This window comes from Pristiophorus japonicus, chromosome 6 (assembly GCF_044704955.1).
Source record: "Pristiophorus japonicus isolate sPriJap1 chromosome 6, sPriJap1.hap1, whole genome shotgun sequence".
In the NCBI taxonomy this organism is placed as follows: Eukaryota; Metazoa; Chordata; class Chondrichthyes; family Pristiophoridae; genus Pristiophorus; species Pristiophorus japonicus.
The window spans coordinates 261,152,963-261,180,673 of NC_091982.1; the positions used below are offsets into that span (position 1 = coordinate 261,152,963).

General features: G+C 40.5%; 1 protein-coding gene across 7 annotated transcripts in view; it reads left to right on the top strand.

Moving 5' to 3' along the window:
* The window catches only part of LOC139266063 (disks large homolog 1), a 493,057-nt gene that overhangs the window by 316,364 nt on the left and 148,982 nt on the right, over positions 1-27,711 (top strand). For all 7 annotated transcript variants that reach the window (XM_070883900.1, XM_070883901.1, XM_070883902.1 and 4 more), the window contains 5 exons: positions 3,037-3,087; positions 10,882-11,006; positions 14,270-14,439; positions 16,830-16,966; positions 19,129-19,273. In XM_070883900.1, coding sequence (XP_070740001.1) covers positions 3,037-3,087; positions 10,882-11,006; positions 14,270-14,439; positions 16,830-16,966; positions 19,129-19,273 — 628 coding nt within the window. The remainder of the gene's footprint in view (positions 1-3,036; positions 3,088-10,881; positions 11,007-14,269; positions 14,440-16,829; positions 16,967-19,128; positions 19,274-27,711) is intronic.

Consider the following 27,711-nt stretch of genomic DNA (forward strand, 5'->3'; position numbering starts at 1 on the left):
GAAAGCAAAATAGAGAGAGGGGAAGAAAGATCGGATTGAGAAAGATAAAGAAAAAGTTTTTTTTAAAAATGTAATTATTTTATGTTTTAAAATCTCCCAACAATAATTAAAAGATTGAGGAATGAAACTCCACACTTGTAAAAGTTATTTTCAGTGCCAGGGAGATTGGCTGTAATTAAGACTTATCATTCTGTTAAAAATTTACTTGCACTGGAATGGACTAGCCCTAACTTTTTCTGGTGAATTTACTGGGTATATATCTGATAAGTACAGCAACTTCACGATGTTCCATGTGTTTCAATGCCGAGCCTCTTGGTGAGATACCAGAATAGCTAAGCTTCGGGAGGAGCACGACAACTTGGACGCCAACTTCTTGATTTCCACGTTTAACTGCGATGTGCAGTTGCCGGAAGTTGCTGTCCGATTTACTCTTTAATAACTAAGTGCTGTTAGCTTCATCATTATTTCTTCCGCAAAATACAGCCCAGTGTGATTTCCTTTTATCTAAATTCCTCATCTTATAAGTGCATGATTGACAGCAGTGTGAATTCCACTGCAAGCAGCCTTTTCTCTATTCAACTATTTAAATTAATTTGCCTACTTCCCTATCTGAAGTATCCCGTTCCACTGCGAGACCAGGCAGGAGATCTGTTTCTGGCTCACTGCACGTGTCATTGTAAGAAGAGACGGATAAAACTGTATCTCAATCAGTTTCTCTTTTCTCTTCAAAGTTTCAATGAAAGCTTCTGTCCTCATTTCATTTCCCTGACACTTCAGATGGTAGCAGACAGCACTGAATGCTTTCTGTATGTGGCATGTGTAGATATAATCTTTTTTTATATAATCTTGAAACATTTCATCTGAGAAAAGTACATTTCATATTTGCAATGTGGTGCTTGCATCTTAGAGAATGCTTAAAAAGGTTAAATGATATGATTATGACCACCCCAACTGTCCAATCAAATGCACTTTTAAAAATGCAGTGGCTGGGTATTATGAATCTTAAAGGGGTCTACTGTCAAGTAGTGCTGAATAAAGTAAGTGTTTTTTTAATTCTGCTTCACTGTGTTCAGCGGACGATACAGAAAATATCAAGTTGAACACTGAAATGAGGCTCTCCCATCATTTCTCTGAATGACTTAAGTGTACTCAACACTGGGAGTTTGGGTCAGTTGCCATTAGCTCAGGCCAAGTTGTTTCTAAATTCCATTGTTAGTTTGTACTGCTGAATAATTCAGATGTAAAAGGACTGATTTAAACTGGCTCTGAAGTTCTCTCTCTCGAGCCAGTTTAGTAAAATACTAAACACAGTGCCACCACTATTGATTCATTAGATAAATGTGGCTCTCAGTGATGTTTTGTAACAGTGGTTATATGCAATTATCCAGCTAATCAAAAGCTAAATTTCTTTACAAAGTGATGTTGTACAGCATTAAAATGACCAATATGCTGTTTTGTGGAATATTGAGAAACCGGTTTACTTCCCCATAATTTCCTACGGTGATCATGTTCAAAAATAGTCAAAGCAGGAATGCCAGATATGATGGGGAGGGAGAAATCCTACACAAGCTCCTTTAGGTGGTTCCAGTAGAAACTGCAAGAGCTCCACAACTGGTATGTGTTATCAAAGACTCTGGACTAAGCAAGAGTACCATTTATCATTTTACCATCAACTGATGATGATATCAACCTGCCATTGTTGCCAGAGTTGGGTGAGATGCTGTTTCCAACTGGTAGAGGCAAATCTGTCGTGCCCCCACCTAACACTCTGAAAACGATTCAATACTAATAGGGAAATAGTCATTACTTCCCTGAGCCTATAATGAAATAAGTTGTGCTCCATATCTTTCTGCTGTCCATCCATCAGCATGGCAATCCTGTTGTTCTAACCTCCCTACCAACCAGTCAGTTTCACAAAAGACATCCTTTTGTCATTTTTATTTCTGCTCTTTTTTTGTTCTTTCCTCATTTCTTTGCATTCCACACTCTGTAGTTTATTGGTAGACCACCTAATACTGGTCTATCCCATAATCAACTATGTTGTCTGCAAGTATCCAATTTCTTTGCTGTGATGCATACAGCTTATCCAGTTTGCAGCATAACCAGCATTAATAAATATTGTACTGTAGAATACCATAAGAGTAAGTTAACATTTACCAGGTGCTTACTGGTACATTATTGTAGTAATATACAGAATGCTTTTTTCTCCGCTGCTTCTGATTTTAGCTAAAAGTAATTAGGTCACAGTGTAATTTGTCACTTAACTGATTTTTGTTGGTGCCATAAAATCTAATGCATTTGCTCTAGTGTTGAAATTGCACTTGAGACTTTTATTTGACTGCCAAAAGATTATACTGTTATAGGAGTAACTCATTCAGATTTGCAGATCATGGAAGGTGTAATTTATGTAGAGAGATAAATGGTGTAGTGATTGGGGCCCAGGGGCAGCACTGACCAGCCCACACTGCGATACGTGTGCGCACTAGGTTCGTGCAGCAGAGCAGGTCTCCAGTTGTCTTGAGTAATTCTTGCCACTGGACGAAGACCTAGCTCTGTCAAGCCCATGTGGTGGCTGGTGTGCAACGGCCACCCCACGTTAAAAAAAATCCACGCACAGGCATCTTCCACCCTTCAGGATGTAGTTTGGGTCCTTCATTGAAACACCTGTGAACTCGTCCTTTTTTTGGCGTGGATGCAAGTCATCCTCATTTCGAGGGACTGCCTATGATGATGATGATGATGATGATGATGAGTGATCATTGGGTTTCATCTAACTGTTATATTATTTTTAAGATAAACGATTGGAAAGCAGTAAAATCTGGGTCCTAAGTGTACTCCGACAGCTCGGTTTCCATCTGTTTCCTGTGAACACGAATCCACACCATAGAAGTAATCGTTGCAATTCCTAATGATAATCCTGACCAATCAATCTGAAAGCTTTCCTTAAAATGTGATGCATTTTGAGATATTTTTCTAATGTGATTTAATAACTTTTTCTAAGTTGGCAATTTACTTGTACCTTTGGTTGTTTTGCAGGTTAATGGTACAGATGCAGATTATGAATATGAAGAAATCACGCTTGAAAGGGTGAGATGGCTTCTTTTGTTTTTCTCTTGAATCCACCATGTGAATATTCCAGTTACAGAAATTTTCATGAGAAATTCAGTGTCAAAATGCATTTCATGAAGCTACCTTTTCTTTGACATCAGTCTTTTCCTGACAATTTCACCCCCCACATCCCCCAATGAAGACATTGTGTCCTTGCTTGGGTACTGTTCCACTGGCAACAGTTACCCTCCATCACCTCAGCTAACTGGCCATTCACATGAGCCTTAATGGTGAGTATCAGCAGCTATTGAATTTCCGAGGTATCCCAGTTGATCCTAATCTTGTCTCTTTCCAGCACACCTCCAGGGATGGGACTGCTGGCTAGTTTATTTTTCCTTTTCTCTCTTTCACCTCCCTCCCCAAATCTCAAGGGCATTGAAACCAATTGCCACTCTACCACCACAGCTGAAACCAGCAAACTTAGTGCTGGAAGCTGGGGCTTTTCTGGTTTGTATGGCTCAAGATACTTCCTGGTTAAACATGCGGAGCCATTTGAGATGCAAACATTTTTTTATATCATTGTACATTTATGAATACAATATGTAAAAATCTGAAACTATTTTTCATTGAATGTAGCAGCAAAATCTCAGTTAGTTTTAGTAAAGGCTATAGCACAAGTATCAAGCTTCATCTGTGCAGTATTATGCACATCCACATGTTCGCAACCAAAATGTTTGCTCCGAGAAAAATATCGTGGAAAAAAAGGTATTTGTGTTGTCACTGCAAAGCAGTGTGCCATTGAATCAGACAAAGCCTTGTTTATGGCTACTGTTAACCATGTGGCAAATTCCTGCTCATCGAGGGAGGTTGGAGGATCACAGAAAATGAGGTTGCATGTCTGACCTCTTAGTTCAGAAGGGGTTCATTGCGTGTTAAAGAGTGGAGAGAGAATTAACCTGCACGAGCTGACCATCCACCCTTATGATATAACAACAAACTAATCTGATCTAACTGCTAATTCATTTGCAGTTTGAATATATATACAGAGCACACAACTTCCTGTCAAATTCTAAATATGTTTGAAAAGGTTGTCACAAAATTAAATTTTTTTTAATGAAGTACTATGAAATGCATAAATTTGTCATTAACGTGATGTAATATTTAGTGGAACTATTGATCTGGCTCTCTCTCGATTCATATCAGTGTGATATTCATGTTTTCTATTGTAGGCTTTAATTTCCCTTTGGTCAATTTTTGTTAGCTGCAAAATCTTAACAGTATGATTGCTAAATTTTGTTGTGCTCTGCGTCCTTGATGTATGACCGCTGTATAAGAAGATTAATAATTGATATTACTGTAAATTTGTTCAATTATTCCGCAGTTGGTTGTCAGGAAATCTTGTATTCAACTGCATTTCAAACAGCTGTGATCATTATTTAATAAAGTCCTTGTCTTTGATCAGTCCCTCTGTTTCTGTTCTCCACAGAATGGTAGTCATACAGAAGGGAAATCACAGTGTTCATATTTCTTCCTTTAAGGTGTTTAATGTCCTGATCATGTCATGTATTTCTTATGACGTGTCAAATCCCCATGGTAATTCCCTCCTTTTCTTGTAAGATTAATTTCTGTTTTGAGAGACGCTAAAATAGATAGCACACTTAGAAAATGTAAAAATTATTTATCAAGTTTGGTGCCCAGGACTTGAACGAGGCCATTGCTTTGAGGTCTAACCATGATGTTGGCTGGTACATTAATGTCATTTATTAGTCATTATGAACTGTATTGCCAATAAGGAAATTGATTCATAAATGTAATCCTTGCCTGACACCATACAGTCACATAGTAATCACAGAAACAAACTACCTCAGTAGGAGTTACTTCAGTGTGTAGCATTTGGCTCTGAATTTGTGGAGGCGGGAGGGGTTCCTGTTCTGGGAAATCGCTGATTTGACAAAGGATTTGGCCAACATTCCTTTGAACTGAATGCTTGTCTCTCTCCAAACAATGTTATTTTTGGCCAGTTCTAATCAAAAATTTGATTTGATACTCAGAAAAATTTTCAAAAACTTACATGCCCAAAGATTTAGCATACTTCAGAAAATAAAAATGTTCTATTGTCTAAAATCTGAACAACAATCGAGAAACTGAAGTCCACACACATACTATTTATTTCATATTTTCCAACTCCTCCATGGTAATTCAAATGCATACAAAACAACCACGATGAGGGAGCATACTATAATAGTCTTGCCCTATGAAAAGTTCAATGAAATTGAGTAATGGGTCGGCAAGTATAGTCCAAGGGACACTCCAATCAAGAATGGCCTCTTATCTAACTTGGCCAGATGCCCCGCAAGAGTTACAGGTATAGTCTGTGAAGGAATATCTTCACTGAAAATAATTAGCTAATATTCCAATGGACAAATGAGCAATTTCAAAACTGCAGCAAGTGTGCCATAAATTCTGTCAACTTGGGTATGAAGTCTGGTGTGTAGAGCTTTTCATTCTCAAATACATCAGATTCCAGATCTCTGATTTGCTGGGATGCTGCAGGGATCAGTGCTGGGTCCTCCACTATTTACTATCTATTAATGACTTGGATGAAGGGACCGAGTGTAATGTAGCCAAGGCTGCTGATGATACAAAGGTGGGTGGGAAAGCAAATTGTGAGGAGTCACAAAAAAATCTGCAAAGGGGTATAGACAGGCTGAATGAGTGGGCAAAAATGTGGCAGATGGAGTATAATGTGGGAAAATGTGAGGTTATCCACTTTGGCAGAAATAATAGAAAAGCAAATTATAATTTAAATGGAGAAAAATTGCAAAGTGCTGCAGTACAGAGGGACCTGGAGGTCCTTGTGCATGAAACACAAAGTTAGTATGCAGGTACAGCAAGTAATCAGGAAGGCAAATGGAATGTTGGTCTTTATTGCAAGGGGGATAGAGTATAAAAGCAGAGAAGTCCTGCTACAACAGTACAGGGTATTGGTGAGGCCACACCTGGAGTACTGCGTACAGTTTTGCTCTAATATTTAAGGAAGGATATACTTGCATTGCAGACAGTTCAGAGATGGTTCATTAGGTTGATTCTGGAGATTAGGGGGTTGACTGATGAGAGTAGGTTGGGCTGGTGCACATTGGAATTCAGAAGAATGAGAGGTGATCCTACTGAAACAAATAAGATAATGAGGGGGCTCAACAAGGTGGTTGAAGAGAGGATATTTACACTCATAGGGGAAACTAAAACTAGGGGACATTGTCTTGGAATAAGGGGCTGCCCATTTAAAACTGAGATGAGGAGGAATTTCTTGAGGGTTGTAAATTTGTGGAATTCCCTGCCCCAGAGAGCTATGGAGGCTGGATCATTGAATATATTTAAGGCGGAGATAGACAGATTTTTGAGTGATAAGGGAGTAAAGGGTGATGGGAAGCGGGCAGGGAAGTGGAGCTGAGTCCATGATCAGATCAGCCATGATCTTATTGAATGGTGGAGCAGGCTCGAGGGGCCAAATGGCCTACTCCCTATTTCTTATGTTCTTAATTCCAGGCAACTCCTTTACAAACTGTTAATGGTAAGTGGGTTCTTACCAAGCAGATGAAGATCTTTGTTAGATCTTTACATGAAGCATCAGCAAAACCTAAGCCAGCTAAGTCTAAGCATGATGAACACCAACCGGCAGACTCCATTCTCAACAAAATCAGCCATCCTTCTTAACTCTTGGGAGCTGTAAGAATTTTACAGCTGTTGCCAGTGGAATAACAGAAGCTGTCAGCTTAAAAAAAAAAGCCTCACATTATTTCCCTTGCACAACACAGCATATGCTAATACCTGCATACATTGCATTTTTCTATCCCAGTGGAGGGTGGCCAGAAGACTGACTAAACTGGAAGCCAGTAGATCTCTTCATCCCTGGAGTTTCCTTCAAATGGATGGAATACTTTTATCTTGGACATTAGGCACACCACAGAGCCCAAGATGGTAACAGTCCCTCAGATCATTCACACATCACTTGCTGTGCCTGCTGTTGAAAGTTACATACTTTTACATCAGATCAAGTTGTCCACCCTCTACCTGCAAGAGCAGGTACTGGGCCAGAATAAAACTGTTGTATGTGGAGGATAATCGAAGAAAAAGAAAGGCATATTATTTGTCTTAATAGGATATTCCTTGTATAATCCTTTCCCGGAGGTATGAGTGAATGTGCTAATGGTCAAAAAACTGTCAAATGATTCATGTTATGTTTGAGTGAAGTAGCAGATAGCAGACTTGTGGGTGCATATTTATAGCGCAAGAAAGCCATGACCAATTTGTGTTGGTAGCAAACCTTAAATGTTCATGACATCTGAAGTGCCACCACTTTAGTATAAGTGACAGGAAAAACCCTTCCCTCCCCTGACTTAGATTTATTATTGCTTGCGTACATAACTGAAATGAAAGTCTCATTCCTCATTGTCCTTGTCCGTTTCCAAGCTGATGGAAAAACAATTTCTTTCAGCCCTTTCATGTGTGAACATAGTGATTAGGATTAATGAAGACCAGAATCTGCTGATAACCCTTGAATGAGTCTGGACTATACTTCTGAATGGATGGAGAGAGATCTTGTAGGATAATTACATGTGGATTTAACTTAGTAACTGAGCTGAATATAACATGAGCAATATTGAGACTACATTTTTATCTTCACTTTGGGATAATTGAAAACTTTTGCATATGGCCAAATGTAAAATAAAAACGGTGGTGCCATTGATTTTGAATTAAATATTTTTATTGACATCTCAAAATAATTTAACAACGATTTTTATGTCAAATATTTCAGATTTGGGACATCTGTTCATTGTTGCTAAATGTAGCAATATAATTAACTGCAGCAATAACCTCCAGTGTTGCATTGACTACTGGAGGACAAAGCTTAATTAGTTAGATTTGTTGGCTCATGGATGGTTGGTTAGCTTCCTGAAGAGAGTTTAAAACAAAATCTGATTCCTAATTCTGGTGGAATAACTCATCAAAATACTGTTCTTGTAAAAGGCATAATACAGATATCACTGGCATATATACACCAAGGGAATTGATGCAATAGAACAATTTATACTCGAAAGGTGAAATCTACAACTCACTCCGTTGTATATTTACTGGTGGAGTTGGTGGTAAAAACAGAGAGACAGACTATTATCTGAATGGTGACAGATTAGGAAAAGGGGAGGTGCAACGAGACCTGGGTGTCATGGTACATCAGTCATTGAAGGTTGGCATGCAGGTACAGCAGGCGGTTAAGAAAGCAAATGGCATGTTGGCCTTCATAGCGAGGGGATTTGAGTACAGGGGCAGGGAGGTGTTACTACAGTTGTACAGGGCCTTGGTGAGACCACACCTGGAGTATTGTGTACAGTTTTGGTCTCCTAACTTGAGGAAGGACATTCTTGCTATTGAGGGAGTGCAGCGAAGGTTCACCAGACTGATTCCCGGGATGGCGGGACTGACATATCAAGAAAGACTGGATCAACTGGGCTTGTATTCACTGGAGTTCAGAAGAATGAGAGGGGATTTCATAGAAACGTTTAAAATTCTGATGGGTTTAGACAGGTTAGATGCAGGAAGAATGTTCCCAATGTTGGGGAAGTCCAGAACCAGGGGTCACAGTCTAAGGATAAGGGGTAAGCCATTTAGGACCGAGATGAGGAGAAACTTCTTCACCCAGAGAGTGGCGAACCTGTGGAATTCTCTACCACAGAAAGTTGTTGAGGCCAATTCACTAAATATATTCAAAAGAGAGTTAGATGTAGTCCTTACTACTCGGGGGATCAAGGGATATGACGAGAAAGCAGGAATGGGGTACTGAGGTTGCATGTTCAGCCATGAACTCATTTGAATGGCGGTGCAGGCTAGAAGGGCCGAATGGCCTACTCCTGCACCTATTTTCTTTGTTTCTATGTGGTTCCGAAGTCAGTGATTAGTTGCATGTGTAGTTGCTAGAAGCAAAAAGATTTGGGACAATGGGGGGGGGGGAAATTGCGGTCGGAGGCTTCCTTCGTACGAACGCATCTGACCCGAAAAAAATCTCCGAAACTACCTGTTGGTCCCGGAGAAATGTAGGTCTGAGGCGTTCATTCGTTGCGCAGTGTACGGGGATCTGTCTTCCACTTACGGACGTCTATATTGCAATCACGTGGGTCTGGACCGCCAATCACTAGGTAGTAATATCATTGGTAATAATGAGAACTCAGTTTGTACGAGTTCCCATTACTATCAGAGGATACTCCCCTAAGACAAGAAGCACAGCGCAATCATTTTTTTTCAAAACACCTCACATATTTAAAATGAATTGAAATTAAATGTAATTAAATGTTTTAGAAAAAAAATATTTTTTGGAATTTTTTTAAAAAAATGGACCTGAAATTGAGGTTAGAGGCTTCCTTCATACGGACGCCTCCGACCCGAAAAAAATCTGCGTAAGTACCTGGTGGTCTCTGAGGAACGTAAGATCCTGGTCGGGGGCTGAGATTCGCTGCGCAGCGCAAGGGAAGCGGTCTTTCAGGTATGCGTCCAAGCTGGAGTCACATGTACCTGGACAACCAATCACGATGCAGTATTCTCATTGATAAAAATGGGAACTCCGTTTGTACGAGTTCCCATTACTATCAATGAGAAAACCCCTTAAAACACCCAAACACAGCATAATAAATAAATAAAACACCTCGCATATTAAAAATTAAATGAAATTAAATGTTTTAGAAAAAATATATATTTTGGGGAATTTTAATAGTGTTAAAAATAAACTTGCCTTAATGGACAGGGTGTTTACTATAAAAATGTGTATTTAAATTAAATTTTTATGTTAACTGCTTCGTAAAAGTTTGAAGGACATTCGCTGGGCGTGAGTTGGGCAAATAGCCCAATCTTTGCCGCGCGGATGTCCTTCTCCTGGGGGATGCGTAGGATCTGTCTAAAGGAATTTTGGCAGATCGGAAAAGCCGGTTTTCGGCGCATGCGCATCACGCCCCGAAAACCGGCTTCCCAATATTTTCAAAATCATTTTGTAAGTTGAAAAACCTGAAAGAAGAATGAATATGTGGGCCTTTACTGTTACCTTTTGGACAGGGTGTGATTGTTAAGTGAAGTTTTGCCAGCTTGGAAAAGAAAACACGATTTCAACAAGTTGTGGTTTTTGTGCAGTGGCAGAAAAGCAATTGATATTGGGGGAAAAACTTTGTATTCTAAGTATAAGGTAATATGTAATATGTTTTAAAAAAAAACATACATTAGCTCAGAAAAAAACATTAATTTTACTTCCCTAAATTCATCCTTCAAAGAAAAGATATGTTTTGGGCATAACTGAAATCTACTTGATCCATTACTCAAATTCATTGAACGTCTTTTCATGATGGTGGCACAAACACACTGACTTATTCCTAGATCTCTGCCAAAGCTACTTTGTCATTAGCCAGTAGCTATATACAGCATGCTTTCACTTCTCCCTGTTGGGAAGCACCTGGCCTCTGCTCAGCACCTCTTCTCATGGCCTGGTTAAGATCAGAATATCAGCGGGGATTGTGAACCCACCTTCTACAATCTGCCTTGGGACTATGGTCTCTGGTTGAGCTGTTGTCCTTTAATGTACATTTTTTAAATTCTCATTTTGTTGCTATTTGTCTGAAACAAGAATGTAAAGCATTGCTTTCCTTTATTGGAGAAGAACCTGTTGCTAACGAAAGCAATATTAAAAATGAAACCTTCACCGATTCCCACAAAATCGTTTTTGTCATGATTTATTTTCTCCAATGTGTTCCGTAAATGAGTTTTATGCCTGATTTTCTATTTATGCTCTTACAATAGGGAAATTCTGGCCTCGGCTTCAGCATTGCAGGTGGCACAGATAATCCGCACATTGGTGATGATCCGAGCATATTCATTACAAAAATCATTGCAGGAGGTGCAGCTGCACAGGATGGAAGACTGCGGTACGTCTAATCGTAACGCAATGCCATTTCCCCTTGTGTAAAACAAACTTTGATTCAATAATGTCTATTGTGAAGACTGCATTAACATGTCTTACAAAAAGAAGCTACTGTTGAGATGTTTCTTTAGCTTTTGGCAGGGGTGTGGGGGGAACTTCAGATTTTAATGGTGAATGAAACTGTAAATGTAGGCATTAGAAATGGTTAATTATTAAAGGTAAGGCATAATAGAGGTTGTAAACAATTCCACCAGTTACTAAACACAGGGAATACATTGTTTAAGAAAGGTATGTGTGCGTGTGCATTTTCTGCTCATCCTAGCTTCAGCACTTTTTAAAAAACTCTTGGAAGCCAGTCATTTGAAATGTACAAAACCCTGCTGTAAATAAAATTTACCTCAGCACAAGAGTCTGCATTTCTGTAGCCCATGCACTTGAAAATAGCTTTCCTAATCACATTCCATCCTGGGTACAAAATTAAAGAGCAATTTAACAAGTCTGATTGACCACATACTCTGTTTGTCACCTCAATTGACCATATGGCCAAAAAATAATATATTCTGCATTGCACAGTACAGCACCCCTGTCCATATAAGAGAACCTGTTGTCTGATTTACTGTGAGCGGTGCCAGTGCCAGAGTGTGTGCACGGTGTTGCTTGTGAGAAGTCGGTTTGTGCTGTTTTATAAGAGTAAGAACATTGTAAAGTATTATGTAACTTTAAAAAAAAATTCATTCCGGGATGTGGGTGTCGCTGGCCAAGCCGGCATTTATTGCCCATCTTTAATGGGCCTTGAGAAGGTGGTGATGAGCCGCTGCCTTGAACCGCTGCAGCCCTTATGGTGAAGGTGCTCCCACAATGCTGTTAGGGGAGGAGTTCCAGGATTTTGACCCAGAAACGATGAAGGAACGGTGATATATTTCCAAGTCAGGATGGTATATAACTTGGAGGGGAATTTACAGATAATGGTGTTCCCATGCACCTGTTGCCCTTGTCCTTCTAGGTGGTAGAGGTCGCAGGTTTGGGAGGTGCTGCCGAAGAAGCCTTGGCGAGTTGCTGCAGTGCATCTTGTAGACGGTGCACACTGCAGCCACGGTGCGCCGGTGGTGGAGGGAGTGAATGTTGAAAGTGGTGGATGGCACTGGACTTAGTGGGTTAAATTATGAAGATAGTTTGTATTGCTTTGAGTGTAGAAGATTGAGAGGTGATCTGATTGAGATGTTTTAAATGATGTTTTGCACAAAATTCAGAGGAGAAACAATTGTAAAAGTTGACTGCTGTTGATCAGACAACTATATGCTCCTTGCTCACACCCTCTTCTACCCCTCTGAACTCCTTCCAACCTGATTGGATCTATCTCAAAACCTAGAACAGATTGCACCGAGGTAAGAGAAATTGGTGTGTCCGTCACAAAATCTGAAGTATTTTTAATTCAGTGCAGGTGTTATCCCGAGGCCTCTGCTTTAAGGCAGCTGTTTGAATCACATGCAGGGGTGGCCCAAATTTATCTCAACATTTTCTCTCCCACTTTGAGAGCATTATTGTTGTCTCCCTTAATCCTATGGCTTAGGTTCGCAGCTCAGCATATGAGGATTTACAGTTGATGGAATATGTGATCATCCTAATAAAATTTTAACGGTTTCTACTGCAAATTGGTACATTTTTGCATAAAATGTTCATAATGTTTCCTCATCTCTGGAGGTTGTTTCCTAGGATGATATGTGGCACATCTTAACCCAATTAGTTGTGCTTCATTCTAAATGAACTCAAATGACAAATGTCAGTATTAAGCCTACTGTATCCATCATTCTGCCATGTACTGCTTGGGGATATAGGAATCCAGTTATAAATGAGCAAGAAGGGAGGAAATCAGTTGCAATCTGCTTAGTTTATGCACTTTCAAAGTTATTGTGCTGTTGTATATTTGACATATTAGTGGTGGAATCTACCATTGCCACTAATAGCATAATAGTTTTATGTAGCGTTCTTAAAATTATTTGATTTAGTATTGGTGTTCATCAAAGTTTGAAATTTAATGATAGTGTAAGAAAATATATTGATCCAAAAATTCAATACAGAATACCTGTACCAGTGACAAAACTGAACACACTCCAGAACAGTTCATCATTTGAACATAAGAACATAAGAACTAGGAACAGGAATAGGCCATCTAGCCCCTCGAGCCTGCTCCGCCATTCAACAAGATCATGGCTGATCTGGCCGTGGACTCAGCTCCACTTACCCGCCCGCTCCCCGTAACCCTTAATTCCCTTATTGGTTAAAAATCTATCTATCTGTGACTTGAATACATTCAATGAACTAGCCTCAACTGCTTCCTTGGGCAGAGAATGCCACAGATTCACAACCCTCTAGGAGAAAAAATTCCTTCTCAACTCGGTTTTAAATTGAAGCTCTATGTAGAAGTTCACATGCCGAGTTTGAGCCCTTGAGGCTGTTGGAACTTCCATTTATCCACAGGAAGACTCTGATGGATTGAACTTGGTCTTCAACAGTAGTTATTGGCAAAGAAAATTGGGCATGGTGTAACATAGGCTGCAGCTTTGCTATCAGCCCATATTGTGCTACTGGCGAAAACCAATTTAATTCCCTGAACCTTCAATTTTTTTAAATCACGTTAATGTATTCCTATTTGTTTACCTCTGGTTTGAATGTTCCACACTTGGTCTCCAAGATAGGTAGCAAAAGTCCTGCACTAGATATGTTAGCAAGGTGTGGGGAATTGTCTTCAAGAGGAAAGCAATCTCAATTGGCTGAAAGGTATCCTTCCCATGGATTAATCTAAAATCCAATACTTGCTCGACTGTCTCTGGGCACATCGGTACAGGAAATGTAATCGCTAGGCTGGTTCTTCCTTCAGGTTTCATTATTCTGTTTCCTCCTTTCATTCTTGACAACTATTTATTTTATTCTCCCTTCCTTTTTTCCTCTTTACTTATTTATTTCACGCTCACCTGCTCACCCCTGCACCATAAACAAAGCAAAATAAACAACTCCTGAAACAAAAGATTCCAGCAATGATGCATAGGACAAGGAAGAATAAAATAGCAAGACAACTGGGGAAGGGAGGAATGAAAGAAGATCATAAAATAAAGGTGCAGAGATTAAGGTGGAGACATGAGGGAATATTTTTTTAAGAGAAGCCAGTTTTCAGTAATACATTTTTCACAAACAATCCATTTTTTTATAAACTGCATCTCTGTCCAACTTGAAGCTTGTTTGAATGTCATATCTTTATTTTTATTCTAGGGTGAATGATTGCATCCTTCGGGTAAATGATGTAGATGTAAGGGAAGTAACACATAGCAAAGCAGTAGAAGCTTTAAAAGAGGCTGGATCGATTGTGCGATTATACGTGCGGAGAAGGAAACCCGTCACTGAAAAGATCTTAGAAATAAAACTTGTTAAAGGACCAAAAGGTAGGTTCTACATCAAAGAACAGCAAACTGTTTTTGCATACTTTTTGTAGATTGCACATGTTAAAGTCTGAAAGATTCTGGCATTGTTTATAAATTAGATAAATGTGGCAGTGTTCTCTTTCTGCGTCAGCCTGGTCTTTCTCTCCTCCCCACAAAAATCTTCCACACACAGGCATGTGGGATGTATAGCTAGAGTAATGCAGTACAGAAGGTGATGACGAGTCCATACAGGACATTATGTTGTAGAGAATTGCTGTGTACAATTCTGATTGTATATGATGAAAGGAGAGTCAGGTGTTGGAGGCTGCAGAATGGTCAACCAAACTGATACCTAGTTTAATACATCTGAGGAGAGTCGAGGTTTGTTTTCTCGGGAGACACTGTTCAAGTATTCCAGACTCTTAAAGTGAAAGGTAAGTTGACCATTGATATGTTTGAGATTGCCATAAACTCTCAAACTAGGGCACACGGGCTCATGTTTAGAAGTGAGAACACAGGAACAGGAGTAAATCATGGCTGCTCTGTATCTCAACACCATTTACACCCCTTGTTCCATATTCCTTGATGCTCTTGCCCAACAAAAATCTATCGACCTCAGTCTTGTCAATTTCAATTGGTCCAGCATCCACAGCCTATTGTTCTGGATTCTCCCACCAGAGGGAATAGTTCCTCTTATCTATCATATCACATTCTTTTATTTTAAACGCCTCACTTAGATTGCCCCTCAGCTGTCACAACTCAAAGGAATGCAAGTCAAGTTTATGCAACCCAACCTCAAACTTTAACCCTTTAAACCCTGAACACCATACTCCCGATGGAGTCTGACCAAGACTCTGTATAACTGCAGCATCACTTTCTCACTTTTGTATTCCAATTCCCTTGACTTAAAGGCCAACATTCCATTAGCCTTTTTGTACATGTGCACCAGCTTTTAATGATTTGTGTGCATGAACACCTAAATCCCTTTGCTCCTTCAGTTCCTAGTCTCTCACCATTTAGAAAATATTTTGATTTTCCTTTCTCCGATCTAAAGTGGATGACTTCACACCTCCTCACATTGAATTCCATCAGCTCTAGCTTTGCCCACTAATTTAGTCTGTCCTTTTGTAACTTCCTCCTCCCATACACACAACATATTGTGCCTCCTAACTTAGTGCTGCCTGCAAACTTGGATTTACAATTCCCTATTGGAGAAAGTGCATCAACAAATTTAGATACAACTACTTTATGCAGAAGGTTGTGAATGTGTGAAATAGACTGCCCATTAGGGCAGATGGTGTGCAAATAATTAAAGAAGAATTGGATTGATTTTGAGGAAATGAGTGAGTTTTTAGCTTTTGGGAGCAGCCAGCTGCATTAGAGTCTTTTCTGCTTCTGTCCTTTCTACGTTCTTGTGACACAACCTATATTTTGGGATAATTCACGACTCTATGCCAGTTACCCTGTTTCCAGGTGAGCAATTTGAACTCTTCGCAATAGTTGCAGCTGACCTTTCTGTGGCCACTTCGTGTAGACCTAGCATCACAAATCTGCAGTTGCCTTGTGGTGGCAGATATGTTTGGCGCTAGGTAGTTCATTGAGCACAGTGACTTGTGGTCTTCATTGGATCACTGGTGATCTAGCTAAAGGTCTTGGCGCTATTAACAAATGGATCTGAAGTGTGTAATTTAGAATTGCTCTGTATACATGAAACTAATCTGGCTGCACTCACATCAAGAAACATGAGTAAGAATCTTTCTATTTTGATTTACATCCCATACCCTTCAGGCCTGGACTTTGGCTTCAGAGAATCTGATTTTTTGACCTGCAGAACCTAAAGTCTGAATTCTTGTTCCTAATAACTTCTCATTTATGACTGATTTTCTTGTTTCCTTTTTTTTGCAATGACAAACTACTGACAATATGGCATGCTCCCTTTCAGTTCTCTGTACTATTTCCTGGTAAAATCTTCGGTTTGACGTCTATTATACTTCCACTTTATGGTTGCTGGACCTTGGATGTGAGATTTTTCATATTGCACTCTGGGATATTAATACACCTAATTATTAAGCAACACTTGGCTCCCTAAGAACATGTTAGAGGATGCTGTTTAGCAGGAACACTAGAATGAGGAATTAGTGTCGGTGAAAGTAAAAATGAAAGCTAATGAGAAGATGATACATAATCTGTAACCCATTAGTCTTGACACTACTGAAAATGTTACATTGATGCAATACATTATTGGATGAAGGTCACATTGGGAATTAGAAATTTATGTGGTGCTGAATTGACAAATGTCCTGTGGCGGTTTGTGAGTAGTGTTTTCCCCCTCCAAGAATTTTAGTTGAATTGAAATATGAATTGTATCCTGTCGTTTTGTAAATGTCTTTTTTTCCCCTCCTTCAAAAAAGGTCTTGGGTTCAGTATAGCTGGAGGTGTTGGAAACCAGCACATTCCAGGAGATAACAGCATCTACGTAACCAAAATTATTGAAGGAGGAGCAGCTCATAAAGATGGCCGGCTACAGATAGGGGACAAGATTCTGGCAGTAAGTTCCAAGTTTACTCTTGTCGATAGGTTAACAAATCTTTGTTGCAGAATTTGATGAGGCGGATGAAATTTGTGCATTCTGTAAAACTATGACCAGTCTGTATAAAGTCAGAGGCTGCTGATACATGCTTAGACCACAGGGATGACGGATGTTGCTCTGATACCCACTCAGCAAATGCATGTATTAGTTTGGGCAGGTAGGCCTGGGGAAGGCAGAAAGATGCTTCCTTTTACCAGCACTGTAGCATATTTCTTGGGACTTCAAAAGTGGCATTTACAAGTTGAACAATCGCCTTGTCACCAAAAGGGACAGTTGAGCGCAGATTGAACAACATCCCATAATTCAATCAATGGTTTGAAAGGGAAGGACCTTCATTTGGTGCACGTGTCCCTCTGGAGGAAGAAGAGGTCTTTTTAATTGTAAAGCTTTTCTGTAGCACTGGCCTGAGTACAAATTATTAGCCTGCTTTGTCAGGATAGAGGGTAGAGTTCACATCTAATTATTTATAGTGTGACTTCCTCTAAAGGAGAAATGTACCCATCAAAAGTAACTAACTGGAGAACGATGATTTTGTCTGCGCTATTGGAAAATGTGATTTTAGGTGACCTCTGCAGCAAATCCATCTCCAGCTGGCTGCCATTATGTCAATGTCGATCCACATCCTTTCTGGTCCCGAATATTGATCATGGCAGAGCAACACCATTACTTCATTCATTACCAGCTGCAACTTTACATTTCTTTCCATCCGAGAATTTAGTTAATGTAGGTTCCTTAGGTTATGGATTATACTCTTGCACTTTAGTGTTTTGTAAGTACAAAACTACAAATTCTTGATCAGAATAGCTACAAATATTTTTAGAAGGATTTTTAATTGAACTGTTAATACTTAACTGACGCTAGATATTAATGTATCAAACATTCTTTTTTTTCCAAGAGACCACATTGAGCATTTTATTTGACAATTTCAATTTGGTCATTGCTATCTGGAGATTTATAGCATTGCAGTTGTTTCTGTCGCAATATAGTGCTGGAAACTATGGTAACCAGTTATTCCCTCAAGATGCATAGACCTCTAATTTATGAGGATTCTGACCATCCAGTTTACTGCTTCAGGTTACATAAGTGCACTGTGATTTTTTCAGTGAAGTTGGAAAAAAAAATCAATGTTATATGAAGCTCATTGTATAATTGGCCCATTTATCTAAGGATGCCAAAAGGTAAAAACTTGCCAAAAAAATAATTAAAGCAATACATAGCAGATTTTTATTGAATTGACTGATACGTCTGATGATTTCCATTCTTGTGCTAATACTGCACTTTCCCCTTTCCTGAAATCTGGGTGCAATAACCATCACCACTAACCTATTGGAAAAAATACAACTTTCACCTCCCAAATATTGGCACTACACTTTCCACGGTAACAATTACTTCTGCAGATAGAATCTGCGTTAAACCTCTGAAAATTCAGCAACATGATAAGTGTTTGTGAAGCTGATGGTGAATATGGCTTTAATGATTTTGTTTCCCAATCCAAACATTTTCAAACCCTGAAAATGTGTTGTTGGAAGTTCACTGTCTAACCTTTAACCATTCTTGCACATGAATTCAATGGTAAACGTTCCCTATATGAATCCAGTACAACATCTGGTGGGTTGACTTGGCAAGCGGTATTGATAGCAGTTGTGGAGATATTTGATTGCCTGCCCCATAGCTAAGGAGCAGTCGTTAATTTGAGGAGGGGGAATAAAAATGCTAAAAGTTGCAGAGGCAATGGGCTAGCTTATGGTGCATCTTTCTGTCTGTATGTTGTCTCTCTCTCGCTCTCTGTTCAGATTTTTCAAATTCTGTTCATCAGCCTCCTTGGTTTTTAATAAGACAGCAGATTAAGGTTGTTAAATTTCTTATTTTTATTGCTGAGCTGATTAAATCATAAATTAAAGGAGTTAGCAAGGATTTGTTCTGCATTAAAAGCAAGTATGCTATTAATTACTCATATATTTGTTGACTTCCATTTAATTGGCATATGTCATTGAACTATCTTTACTGTCAAATGTTTAACTACATTGTCTGCATATGAAAGCATTGATCTCATGAGTCACATATCAGGTATCCACATATGGATTTCCAGATTATGTACTCATTATTCTTGTGTTTTTCAGGTTAACACAGCCAGTTTAGATGAAGTTACCCATGAAGATGCAGTGACTGCTTTGAAAAACACAGCAGAAGTGGTATACTTGAAGGTTGCAAAGCCCACCAGCATGTATATGAATGATGGGTATGCACCTCCAGACATCACCAATTGTAAGTCTCTCTCAATTGCTGTTTTACTGATGGTATGGAATGATTACAAAGCTGCAAGTTAACCCTTGAAGGATGTATTATTATTTTTTAAATTATGTATTTTATCATAACCTATACATGATACTTCTTAGTCTGTATCAGTAGTAAGTAATTAAGTAGAGTAGAATGTCCAGACTACAGTCTTATACTGGTTAATATTTTCTGAAGCTTTGCACTCCATCATTGGTTGTTCTTGTGCAGTAAGATATGCTCACTGACCTAAGGGGGAAATTGGAGAGATATTTCCCTTAAGAGCTTTACTCACTGCAATCGCAAGGGCTATATAATCTTCTCCAGTCCCATGCTGCACTAAAGCTGTGCTCCAGGCTAATGCTCAGTATTTGTCCCATTTGAAACAGTGCACTGCTGTTGCTCCAGCAGTGAGAAAGAAAATCAAACATCTGCAGATTTGGCTGATTTTGACCTGTAGCTGCAATGGTATCCAATTGCAGTATTGAAAATTTCCTACACTGGAGCATTTTATTTTTATTCTAGAACCTTGGTTTAGAACCACGTGCTCTTGTGCGCACATGTTGTCAATAAAACAAACAGTGATTGTCCAAAGTGTGTCTGCCTTCCATTGAAGCAAATTTTCAAAGAGAGTGAAGTTTGCCTGCCTCTCTCCAGAAAGACACCTCAAGGACTAATATCTTGGTTAGTGATTTTGGAAGAAAAAATATACTTTTTTGCCCAATTGAATCCACATTCCAAATTTTGTATGAAGTATCAAGCAAAAATACTTCCAGAAGGATGAAACCGTAATATGTGGGGCTGATTTTTCACAAGAACACTGGTCTAGGCCCTCTTTACTTTGCCTTGGGATTCCAGGCGTTGTCCAGGAGACGGATCTAGGCATAGGCCCAACGAAGGCATGCGAATGAGGCGGGAGGCGAGCTTTCCCAGCCCCTCAACCCATTGTGGTTGCAGTCACTGAGTGCCCCTGTTCTGGGGCATCCAATGAAAGCTGATACGGCTTGCCTCTGGACACGCTGGTCAGCTGGGATATGGAGGCACTCGGTGCCGGAAGGTTAGTGGAGATTCCAGGATAATTTTTTAATTGAAAAGCTCCCCAGGATTTTACAGGCACTTCTGATCCTCTCGAGCCCCGATCTTGGAAAATAGGTGCAAGTTTCAGCACAGCTGCAGTACTCCCAAGAGCAAGCTCCAACCAGGGATGGGCTTATGCAAGGGGTACCCTCAAGCCATGTTCATTGTCCATGACTGAAAATACCTGGTGCGCTTTTGCTGTCCAGCACTGAGGCAGAGATGAGACCAAGAAAATTGTTTGCATTGTTTTTAACATCTGTCTATTTCTTAAACAGAAGAATGTTTGCGGCCCCCTAGACTGAGAGGTCGGGCTCAATTTTCCCCAAAGCATTTTTTTTGGTGTACTTGAGTTACTCCCGATGTTTTTTTTTAGGGCCTAAGTACGCCAAAAAAAAGATTCTAAGTTTCCCCATTGGATTTCTTCATTTTGACGTGGCCTAACCCAACCTTTAGTTTTGGGGGTGGAGCCTTGATGTGCGCCAAAAAGATCGGACTGCCATGGTAACCAGGGACACAATGTGAGCTGAAACATACAGCCAGATCCCAACACATTAAAAGAAACCTCCAACCCTGCCTGAAGGGCTTGCCGTCCGGTCCCATTCTCAGTCCCCATTCTCCCGGTCCGATCCCAGTCTCGGTCCCCATTCTCCCGGTCCGGTCCCAGTCTCGGTCCCCATTCTCCCGGTCCGGTCCCAGTCTCGGTCCCCATTCTCCCGGTCCGGTCCCAGTCTCGGTCCCCATTCTCCCGGTCCGGTCCCAGTCTCGGTCCCCATTCTCCCGGTCCGGTCCCAGTCTCGGTCCCCATTCTCCCGGTCCGGTCCCAGTCTCGGTTCCCATTCTCCCGGTCCCAGTCTCGGTCCCCAGATTGTTTTCTCACTCTCTCTCTCTCTCTCTCTCACTCTCTCTCACTCTCTCTCTCTCGCACTCACACTCGCACTCGCACTCGCACTCACACTCGCACTCACACTCACACTCACACTCACACTCACACTCTCTCTCTCTCTCTCTCTGTCTGTAGGTGGCTGGTTACGCCCCCTTTGGCTGAAAAAAAACTGACCTAAAAAAATCGTAACTAACTGACTTACACTGGTGCAAATTGATTGGGGAAACCGTGGTTTTTCAACTTAGGCCAAAAAGAGCAGCCTGCTCCAAAAAAACGGGGAAAATTGAGCCTATGGTTCTTTGTCAAGTTGAATATAGTATAATCAATATTTTATCATTAAAGGCCATTAATGATGAAACGGTTCCTTTTGTTACATTTGGCCTGAAATTCGGGTCAGAGGCTTCCTTTGGATGAACACCTCCGACCCGAAAATTTTTAACGAAATGACCTGGTGGTCCCAGACGCGCCTGCAATTCCTGTGCGAGGCCTTCTCTTCATGTACCTCGGAGCGAGCTCCTGTTCGCCAGGTTCGGACGCAGAGGTGCACTCACGTGTGACTGCACAACCAATCAGGTACAGTATTCTCATTAATAGCAATGAGAACTCCGTATCTATGAATTCTTATTGCTATCAATGAGAAAAAACCCAAACACATTAAAAACACAAAAAATAAAAAATACACCTCATAATTAAAATTAACTGAAATTAAAGTTAATTAAATGTTTTCAAAAAAAATTGGGGACATTTTTATTTTTAAGTGTTTTAATGGGATTTAAAATAAACTTGCCTTAGTGGACAGGGTTTTTAACAATGTGTTTTAAAATTTTATTTTTATATGTTTTAAAACTCTTACGCTGGTAAAAGTAGGCTATGTGCCTGCTTTTACCAGGCGCAAGAATTTTAAGGATATTCGCTGGGCAAGAGTTGTACAAATAGCCCAATCTCGCCCGCGCGAATGTCCTGGCTGCTGGGATGCGTGCACTCTGTCAATCAAGCCAGAACTTGACAGATCGGAAAAAACGTTTTTTGGCGTATGCGCATTGCGTGCGGAAAACCGGCTTTTGCGGGACCTCGCCGGCTCTGTACATATTCCTTACGGACCTGGCAAGACCGGAATTTTAGCCTCTATATTGCTCCTGTCAAATTAATTGAGTGTTTTGGCTGTTTCTTATTTTGGACTGAACACTATGGCCCCAAGTTTCCACATGATTTGCTCCTGATTTTTAGGAGCAACTGGTGGAGAACGGGAGTATCTTAGAAATCGGAATTCTCCACATTTAAGTTTTCTGCAGTTCTAGTCAGGTAGAACAGTTTCACTTTTGAACAGAATTTTTTTTTCATAAGGGGGCATGTCTGGCCCTGACGCCTGATTTGAAAGTTTCCACAGTGAAAACGTACTCCAAACTAACTTAGAATGGAGCAAGTGAAGATTTTTGTAGGCTTGAAAAAACCTTGTCTACACTTTAAAAAATCAGGCGCAGGTTACAAATTAGGCGTCGGGAGCGAGGTGGGGGGGGAAGGGAAGTCATTAAATTCTACAATAAATCCTTAGTTATACTTATACAAATATTATACAAATAAATCCAACCTGAATAAAAATTTATAAGCAAAGAAAAGATTAAATAAACCATGTTCCTACCTGTGTGAAAGTGCTTCAGGCAGGCCTTTCAGGCAGCGGTTTGCCGTCGGGCCCGACGGACGGCAGGGAGAGAAAGCTGCAAGAAGCCTCAGTGCTGATCACGGAAGGGCAATGTGGTTTTATTAAAAAATGTTAAAAATTGAACAGCTACAAAGAATTTGAATAGTCTCAAACAAGTGCATGTGTCCCGTTTATCACAGTCTATCTTTAATTACAGAATGCACTCCCTCACACACAGAAATATCAAGAAAATTAAAATGCAAGCCTTCAATAAACAAATTTTCACTTTTTCTGCAGCACTTTTTAAAATGGCCGAGTGCCAATGTTTCCTTCAGACTGCGCGTGTGCGAACGCTCCAACGCGCACGCGCAGGGTTGCCGGCACCAAAAAAACTCATTTAAATTGTACCCGCCCCCTCCTACTTACAAAATCGGCGCGAGTGATAGGCTCCGCCCCCTGTGCGCCGCGCCAAGCTGACATCAAGCTGCAAGGCGCTCGAGAATACTGCGTTTTTTTTTTTCAGGCGCCGTTTTCGGCGCGAAAAAACGGGCGCCCAGCTCGGAGGGGAAACTTGGGGCCTATGTGTTTGCTTAATTAGGTCACCAAGGCATCTTTAGCCATATGAGAATCGGACATGCCAGTGTTTATTTGAAAAAAAAAACTGGCAAACCCTGGTCAGCTTCAGAAAGCTAATATAACGCAAAAAAAGCTGACAACTCAAATAACCCTAAATATAAAATCGTGTCCCTCCCTGAAGTCAATGACCACCCCTGTGACGCTCCACTGATAATGGCATTTTGTAGTGTCCTGTTGAAATTGTTCCGTGACAGATTTATCAACTTCCAAAGAGATAGTCAGCTTTAAAAGCATGAAATGTATTTTCGGGGTGGAACTCACGCGATGTCGTCTGCAATTTCTTTTGGTCCTATGAAATTATATAACAATGTACTGATTAAGGAACCGCAATCACCAGTCTTGTTTTAAATCTATTTTTCTTCCATTTTTCATTGCTCTTGTGCGATCTTATTCCCAGTCTAGAGGGTTTGCAAATGTCTGATCCAAAATGTGTCCACATACCATATTCTATCTCTGCACAAGATTGCTAACTAACGTGTTGTCTCCCCATTTTCCTTTCCTTTCCTTTTTCCTTTTTCTTCAACCCTCCTCTTCCCTTCCATCCACCCACCCACCTCCCCTCCTCCAAATGAATTAATCACTGTCATGTTAGGAACAAGAGCTACCCGTGTGGCAATTTGTGGACTTAATCCTACAGGTTGCTACGATCTTTAGTGCTTTAGGAGCAATCTAGGTGTTCATTCATCAAGTAAAACAATTAACAGTATCAACTTCATATCTTAGATTTTGTTCCTCTTTAAGAAAGAAAAGAAAAACTTACATTTATATAGCGCCTTTCACGACCACAGAATTTCTCAAAGCGCTTTACAGCCAATGAAGTACTTTTGAAATATAGTCACTGTTGCAATGTGGCAGCCTATTTGCACACAGCAATCTCCCACAAACAGCAATGTGATCATGACCAGATAATCTGTTTTTTTTGTTATGTTGATTGAGGGATAAATATTGGCCAGGACACTGGGGATAACTCCTCTGCTCTTCTTCAGAATAGTGCCATGGGATCTTTTATGTCCACCTGAGAGCGCAGGTGGGACCTCGGTTTAACGTCTCATCCCAAAGACGGTACCTCCAACTGGGCAGCACTCCCTCAGCACTGTACTGGAATGTCAACCTAGATATATGTGCTCGGGTTCGTGGAGTGGGACTTAAACCCACAACCTTAAGACTCGGAGGCAAGTGTGCTACCCACTGAGCCACAGCTGACACTTTAAAGGAAATTATGTATGAAAACGCAGATGGTGAATAAGATGTGAAGTGACTGTATATTCTTTCTGCAATATTATAGCCGAGAAGGAGGCTAATCGTCCCATCGTGTCCGCGCCAGTCAAAAGAGCTTTCCAGCCGAATCCCACTTTTCAGCTCTTGGTCCGTAGTCTTGTAGGTTGCGGCACTTTAAGTACATATCCAAATGCGATGAAGGTTTCCGCCTCTACTGCCCTTTCAGGCAGTGAGTTCCAGACCCTAACCACCCTCTGGATAAAACAATTTCTCCTTGACTCCTCCCAATCCTTCTACCACATACTTTAAATCCATGGCCCCTGGTTATTGAACTTTCTGCTAAGGGAAATAGGCCCCTCATAATTTTATGCACCTCAATTTATTCTTTCCACTAGCTAAAATTCTCCAGTCCTGACAACATCCTCGTAAATCTCCTCTGTACCCTCTCGAGTGCAATCACATCTTTCCTGTAATGTGGTGACCAGAACTGTATGCAGTACTCTAGCTGTGTGGCCTATGCAGTGTTATACAGTTCTCGCAAAACTCCCTGTTCTTATATTCTGTCCCTCGGCTAATAAAGGAAAGTTTCCCGTATGCTGCCTTAACCACTTTATATACCTGTCTTGCTCCCTTCACGGATGTGTGAACATGCACTCCAAGATCCCTTTATTGCTCTACACTTCTCAGTATCCCACCATTTCTTGTGTATTCCCTTACCTTGTTAGCCCTTCCCAAATGCATTACCTCACACTTCTCGGGATTGAATTCCATGTTCCACTTTTCTGACCAGTCCATCGATATCTTCCTGGATTTTACAGCTTTCTTCCTCACTATCAACCACAAAACCAAATTTTGTATAATCTGCAAACTTCTTAAACATGCCACCTACATTGAAGTCTAAATCATTGATAACCACAAAAAGCAAGAGACTTAAATGACCTATGGAATCCCACTGGAAACAGCCTTCCAGTCACAAAAACACCCATCAACCATTACCCATTGCTTCCTGTCACTGAGCCAGTTTTGGATCCAACTTGCCAGTTTTCCTTGGATCCCATGAGCTTTTACTTTTTTAACCAACCTGCCATTTAGAATTTTGTCAAAGGCCTTGCTAAAATCAATGTAGACTACATTCAATTATTTTTAACTCCATTGAAACATATTTTTTAACATTTTCAAAAAAATAATTATTTTCCTAAAGCATTTAATTTAATTGAATTTCAATTAATTTTAAATATGTGAGGGGTTTTTAAAAAAAAATTATTGTGGTGTGTTTGGAGGGGTATTCTCATTGATGGTAATGGGAGCTCGTACAAACGAACTCACCATTATCAAATTGGTGGTCCAGGCCCACCTGAATCCCAGGTTGCGTTTATGTTCCTGGGATGTGTGGGCCTCTGCGTTGGGCTCCACATCTAGGCCTCAGACCACAAGCGTTCGTTCCTCCAGGACTACTAGGTGCTTTCGTTTAAAAAAATAAATAAATAAATTTCGGTCAGAGGCCTCCGCCCACGGAAAGCCTCCGACCGCAATCTTTGGCCCACTATCTGGTCGTTATCACATTGCTGTTTGTGGGAGCTTGCTGTGCGCAAATTGGCTGCGGCATTTCCCACATTACAACAGCGACAACACTCCAAAAGTGCTTCATTGGCTGTAATGCGCTTTGAGATGGCTGGTGGTCGTGAAAGGCGCTATATAAATGCAAGTCGTTCTTTTTACTTTAAGTGCACTACTCTCCTTGTTACCACCTCAAAATATTCAATTAAGTTCGTCAAATCTATGCTGACTGCCCTTGATTAATCCATGCCTTTCTACATCATGATTAATAGTGTCCCTCAGAATTTTTTTACAATATTTTCCCACTACCGAGGTTAGGCTGACTGACCTGTAATTGCTCTGTCTATCCCTTTCTCCCTTTTTGAACAACAGCACAATGTCAGTCTAATATCACTAATGAAGTAGTACAAGGTAAAATAATGGGACTAAAGGTGGGTAAGTCCCCTGGACCTGATGGCTTACATCCTAGGGTCTTAAGAGAAGTGGCAGCAGAGATAGTGGGTGCATTGGTTGTAATCTACCAAAATTCCCTGGATTCTGGAGCGGTCCCAGCAGATTGGAATACCGCAAAATGTAACGCCCTTATTTAACAAAAAAAGGAAGCAGACAAAAAAGCAGGAAACTATAGACCAGTTAGCCAAACATCTGTCGTTGGCAAAATGCTGGAGTCCATTATTAAGGAAGCAGTAGCAGGACATTTGGAAAAGCATGATTCAATCCAGCAGAGTCAGCATGGTTTTATGAAAGGGAAATCATGTTTGACAAATTTACTGGAGTTCTTTGAGGATGTACCGAGCAAGGTGGATGAGGTGTATTTGGATTTCCAGAAGGGATTCGATAAGGTGCAACATAAAAGATTACTGCACAAGATAAAATCTCACAGGGTTGGGTGTAATATATTAGCATGGATAGAGGATTGGCTAACTGTAACAGAAAACAGCGAGTCGGGATAAATGGGTCATTTTCCGGTGGTAAACAGTGACTAGTGGGGTGCCGCAGGGATCGGTGCTGGGTCCTCAACTATTTACAATCTATATTAATGACTTGGAAGAAGGGACCGAGTGTAATGTAGCCAAGTTTGCTGATGATACAATAATGGGTGGGAAAGCAAATTGTGAGGACACACAAAATCTGCGAAGGGATATAGACAGGCTAAGTGCGTGGGCAAATATTTGACAGATAGACTATAATGTGGAAAAATGTGAGGTTATCCACTTTGGCAGAAATAATAGAAAAGCAAATTATAATTTAAATGGAGAAAAATTGCAAAGTGCTGCAGTACAGACGGACCTGGGGGTCCTTGTGCATGAAACACAAACGGTTAGTAAGCAGGTACAGCAAGTAATCAGGAAGGCAAGTGGAATGTGGCCTATATTGCAAGGGGGATAGAGTATAAAAGCAGAGAAGTCCTGCTACAAC